The 5,791-nt window shown below is 42.5% G+C and overlaps 1 protein-coding gene across 1 annotated transcript; it reads left to right on the top strand.

The window, feature by feature from the left end:
- The first annotated feature begins 1,514 nt into the window (after positions 1-1,514).
- On the top strand, positions 1,515-2,650 carry PF4 (platelet factor 4). The gene is made up of 3 exons (XM_060011712.1): positions 1,515-1,674; positions 1,955-2,120; positions 2,260-2,650. The coding sequence occupies exons 1-3, from the start codon at positions 1,590-1,592 to the stop codon at positions 2,345-2,347; spliced, it is 339 nt and encodes a 112-aa protein (XP_059867695.1). The 5' UTR covers positions 1,515-1,589; the 3' UTR covers positions 2,348-2,650.
- Positions 2,651-5,791: the final 3,141 nt, after the last annotated feature.

Genomic DNA, 5,791 nt, shown 5'->3' with positions numbered 1-5,791 from the left:
AGAGGCCCGCGTACCGAAAAAAAAAAAAAAAAAAAAAAAGAGGTCTGCTAGTTCCATGCAGTGGGCTCCTGAGGCCCCTCACCACTGTTAATCAGTGTGACAGGGAGCCTCTGGCTTTGAGATGAGGGCGTGCTTTGCCCTGATCAAGAGCCAAAGTCATTCTTTTTCAGGGAAGGGAAGATGGTCTATATTGATCTCTGGACCTTTTCTGTGCAGGATTCTGTTGCATCTTTTACACACTCAACTCCCAGGTGCTCTGTGTCCTCCCGAGAGCTTCACTACTCCCGCCAACGGTGCAGCCCATCTCACCCTGTCACTTGTACCGGCCAGGTGGCAGCAGGCACCGGGAGATATGGCCTGAAAACTCTCCTTGACCTCTCTTCTTCCTGAGCAGAATGGAGAAACATCCAGGTAGCAATCTCTATAGAAAGCGTGCATCCAAACATTACCGTTACAATTTTTCTCAGAATAAGAGGATAGATGAGGCTAACTGAGCTTGCTTCCTGGAGTATATTGGACGATGGTTGGTAGAGCCAGGTGGATCCCATTCAAGAGACTGAGGAAACTTTCCACATTCACGTGAAATTTGGAACCAAGTCATCACCTGGAGACCAAATTCAACTCTTTAGTAGCAGAAAACAATGACAAACGGCACATCTGGAAGAAACGCACCTGCCAAGCTCACTCAGTGGTAATCAACAAGAAAGGCAGAAGTGAAGGAGCAGTTCTTTTTTTTTTTTTTTTTAACGTCTTTGTTGGAGTATAATTGCTTTACAGTGGTGTGTTAGTTTCTGCTTTGTAACAAAGTGAGTCAGCTATACATACACATATATCCCCATATCCCCTCCCTCTTGCGTCTCCCTCCCTCCCACCCTCCCTATCCCACCCCTCTAGGTGGTCACAAAGCACCGAGCTGATCTCCCTGTGCTATGTGGCTGCTTCCCACTAGCTATTTTACATTTGGTAGTGTATATATGTCCATGCCTCTCTCTCACTTTGTCACAGCTTACCCTTCCCGCTCCCCATATCCTCCAGTCCATTCTCTAGTGGATCTGGGTCTTTATTCCCGTCTTACCCCTAGGTTTTCATGACCTTTTTTTTTTTCTTTCTTACATTCCTTATATATGTGTTAGCATACGGTATTTGTTCTCGATGAGGCAATTGAGGGTTGAGAAGGAAACAAACTTTCCTGCTGTACCAACTGCAACACGGTGACTACAGAGAACTCTACTGTTGCACATAACCAAGAAAACATACATTTTTACAAGGTTAAAGTACCGTTTCTAACTGCACAAATGTGCATGTATTATATGAATTCAGGGTGGCGGTTGGATCCTGCTACCAGCTCCCAGCAAGACTGCTGATCCCTGGCTTCTTTTCCTTTTGCCCTAATCTTGGCTGCACAGTGCCCAACTCTGCAGAAGTGTCTCAGCTTCCGCACCGCAGTTCTCCATCCTCAACCCCAGGCTTCCGACGAAGTCGACCCACCGCGGGTATAAAACGGCCTGAGAGTCTCGGGAACCACCGGTCTGCGGAGCGCCAGCCCGGGCTGCCCCTGCGCTCTCGGCTCCTGCTGGCATCTCTGCGACATGAGCCTGGCAGCTGGCACCCGCGCCCCCGGCCCGCGGCCCAGCCCCGGGCTGCTGCTCCTACTAGCCGTCGCTCTCGCCCAAGGTAAGAGCTGAATGAAGCAGGGCCTGGGGGAGGTCGGGGGCGGTGGGGAGAGAGTGCTGGAACCCCCGGGGCTGGGGCGGAGTCTGTACCCGTCTCGGTTCCCAGCTGTGATTGACCGAGCGCGGCTAAGAGCGCAGGCGCTGTGCCACGTGCTGCCCGCTGCGCTCTACCACCTGGACAGTCAGACACTTTCTGAGGGAGGTCTGGTTTGTGGATGAGGAAGTGAAGGTCAGACGCCACGCCACGAGAAGATCCCTAAGGTACCTCTGGCTATTCACAGAGTCGTCACTCCCCACTGTCCCCGGCCCACCCGCAGCAGACTCTGAAGGTGGAGCTGGAGACCTGCGCTGCGTGTGTGTGAAGACCACCTCTGCGGTCCATCCCCGGAGCATCTCCAGCCTGGAGGTGATCGGGGCTGGACTCCACTGCCCCAGCCCCCAACTGATGTGAGTCCTTGCACTCGCTTCTTTCGTGCCCACCCTCTTCTCTCCCCTTCCCTACCGCCCCTCTCCACCCGCCTCCCGCCAGCCTAATCCCAAATTCAAACCCAAGGACTGAAAGGCGCGCCTCTTCTTTCCCTGGCAGAGCTACGCTTAAGGATGGGAGGAAAATTTGTCTGGACCCGCAGAATCCTCTGTCTAAGAAAATAATCAAGAAACTTTTGAAGAGTTAGCTCTTAAATCTGTACTTTTGAAGAGTCGGCTGCCTAAATCTGTACTTTTGCTATATAAAGTGTTTCTTCTTTTTTTTTTTTTCGTTTTCAATCTAACTGCGGAAAAATCATCTGATGATTTTATTATCCTTGAAATTCTACATAAACAAAATAAATGAAGTTGTGGTATAGTCAATATTTATTAATAGAGGAAAGAAATAATGTTGACATATCACAATTTCATATAAAGAAAAATCTCCAGAATTTTAAGCAAACATATATTGTGAAAGAAGGTTTGGTTTAATAAAGACTGGTTTTACTTGGTGTTGTATGTTGGCTGATATATATTTGCATATTTCCAGGATTGTATTACTTAATAACTACTTATTTACATAATAATGTCATGATTAGCTTTGCCAATAAATATTAATTGCACTTAAGTTTTCTGGGCTGCTTTTTTTAAAAAAAATAAGTAAATAAAGTAGACACTGCTTTTACCTCCTTAAGATTTATACTTTACCCCAGTATAGAAAATTAATAAAAATGAAACTAGAATTCTCTACTACTTAGTGGAAATATACGGATACTTTCCAGAGCATTACATTAAAATATTGTACTTTTTATTGATCCTTTGATAATGCTGACATTTAACAAAAATGAAATGATGAAAACGGTTCCTGTACTTATGTTACCGCCTGTAATAAATCCCACATTTGGCAAACTTACAGAATTGGTTCTTATTACATTCCATTTCTATACCGTGAGTTTTGCTCTAAGCATGAAAATGTCTTTAATAGACTTTTTCCTCAGTATTCTCGGGTTCAGTAAAACCTTATTTGCAGTTTACCACTGTTCCATGAATCTCTTAACACTGGAGATATTGAGATTGTGTGTTAAACAGCTGCGGAAATTAGGAGAGATACAGATTGTATTTTCGTTTATGCTTTAAGAAGACACTACTATACTTTAGGAAGAAAGGATGGCATTGAAAGTTGGGTGTGTTAGTTACTTTGCTTCTGTAACAAAGTACCACAAACTCAGTGACTTTAACAGCACAAATTTATTATCTCACAGTTCTAGACATCACAAGTCCAAAATGGGGCTTACAGGCTAATGCCAAGGTGTCCTCAGAGCTGCATTCCTTCTGGAGGTTCTAGGGGAGAATCTATGTCCTGTCTTTCTCAGCTTCTAGAGGCCACCTGCATTCTTCAGCTCCTGGTCCCTTCCTCTATCTTCAAACTACATCACTCCAACCTTTACTTTTGTTGTCACCTCTGACTCTTCTTCTTATACCCTGCCTGCCTCTTAAAAGGGGCCTGTGATTATGCTGTGCCCACTTGGATAATCCCACTATACCCACTTGGATAATCTAAAATAATCTTCCCATCTCAAGATCCTTTCACATTTGTGAAATCTTTTTTGCCATATAAGGTAACATTTTCACAAGGTTCTAGAGGTTAGGATATGGAAATCTTTATTCAGCCTAGAGGGCAAGAAGGCAGAATCTAGTTGAGGCAGGAGAAAGCTACAGACCTTTACCCATGAACCAAAGTCATTTCAACCTAAGGTGGCAATGTTTGTGTACAGGGAGGATTAGACTGCTAAGAGAAAATGGAGAATGTCCATTTCAGTCTCCTTGGGGTGGGAGAAAGGGAGGAAGCTTTGAGATAACAAACTACGTAAATAGACGCTATTTATAGAGGCTTATGAAGTGCAAGAGTATCATCTAAATTTTCACAACCACTTTGCACATCAGGTAACATTATTCCCATTGTAGAGATGCAGTAACAGTCTCAGAAAGGTTAAGGCGTCTCCCAAGACCAGTTTGCTAGAGGGTGAGCAGATCAGTCTGACTTTCAACTCCCTGCTCTTGCCTTCATGTTGTTCTGCCTTTCACACAAGTTAGTGGCATGTTAGCTAGTTCTTCAGAGAGGAACTGACCCAAAAACCAGCTCTTGGAGGTGGTGTATGAATTTGCCAGGGGCAAAGGGAAGAATGAAACTGCCACAAGATGACAAAGTAGAAAGACACAAGATCATTAAGTCCTCAGGATGTTTACCATTCTGCAGTATGTCTATGGGGATGGGTCTCCCAACTAGTTTTCACCCATTTGGTGTTTTTCACTTTCGATCCACCTTGTGCACCTTCACCCAAATTATCTTCAAGGTCCAAAGTTCTTATCATGGCACACAAGGTTGTGCTATACTCACTTCCCCTTTGTGCGTTAGTTTCTTCATCCATGAAATGTGGATGAGTGTCTACTTCATAGATTATTGTGTAGACTACGAGGATGATGTATGTGAAACACTTGGCATAGTTCCTCATACATAGTCTGTGCTTAAAAATTAGCAATGATTAATTGTTACTATTGCCTTCTTTTCTTTTTTTTTTTTTTTGCTTTCAATATTGTTCTTAACACACAATTCCAGTCAGTTTGGAGTGTTGAGTAAGGCATTTAACAGAGTGATTCTTGGTGATAAGTAGCAAACAAACAAACAAAAAGTTACAATAGCAATAAAAGTTTCTCAAACCAAATGAACTTTGGAAAAGAATACATTGAAATTGGCTGTGAATGGTACAATACTTTTTTGCCTAATTTCCTTTTACTGCCTGCATCGAACAACATACTTAGTTGGATTCAATAACTCCTAGGTATGACTCAAAGGGCCAAAGGACCAAAACAAATTGTGCAAAGTCAACTAATGTTGGTGCCTTGTAAATTCTCCCTTCGGAATTACCTTGGCTAACCAGCCGGAGAATGCTTTCAAGTGGTCGCTTTTATCAGCAATGGCACTGGGAGAGGACTTTCCTACCAGGACAAGTCTAAATTAGAGAACAATTTACTGTAGCTGCCTGCTGTTCAAACATTCATGGAGTGATATAGATTGAATGTACGTAAACTTGAACTATTTTTTCTTTCTGTTTCTTCTTCTTTTTTTTTTTTTTGGCAGGAAGTAAATCAGCAGAAAATGTCCCCAACCAAGTGCTTACTGCACAGTCACAGGCCTTATCAACAAACAAAACCACCAAAGTGTATTTTGCTCTGGGACATTCTTCAGTATTTTTCTAATTTTTGCTTCCCCCCCCCTTTTAAGGTCTTTGTGGTAAAAACAGTTTCCTCTTCAATGCATAGAGTATTGAGGTCTTAGTTGGTTATAAAGATATATTCATATTTTTTTCTCATTACAAAAACAATGAATACATGCTCACTACAGATAACTTAGAAATACAGAGGAAAGAAGGAGGAAACTTAAAAAAAAACTTTAATTTCACTACTCAAAATGTTCTTTTCATTTTTTAAAATATTAGTCATTTGATGTAGTTATGAGGTGAACTGCTGATTTTCAATAAAATATCACTGTACACAATCATAAAAGGAACACAGTAATTACTTCATTGCAATGAAACTGGTTAGTGAGTATTCTTGTTCCAATTTTGGTTAATAAAATAAGTTTTTACTTGGCC

The sequence above is a fragment of the Delphinus delphis genome, chromosome 5 (genome assembly GCF_949987515.2).
Source record: "Delphinus delphis chromosome 5, mDelDel1.2, whole genome shotgun sequence".
Taxonomy (NCBI): Eukaryota; Metazoa; Chordata; class Mammalia; order Artiodactyla; family Delphinidae; genus Delphinus; species Delphinus delphis.
The sequence above is the reverse complement of the archived record's forward strand: the minus strand, read 5'-3'. Positions and strand labels throughout refer to the sequence as shown.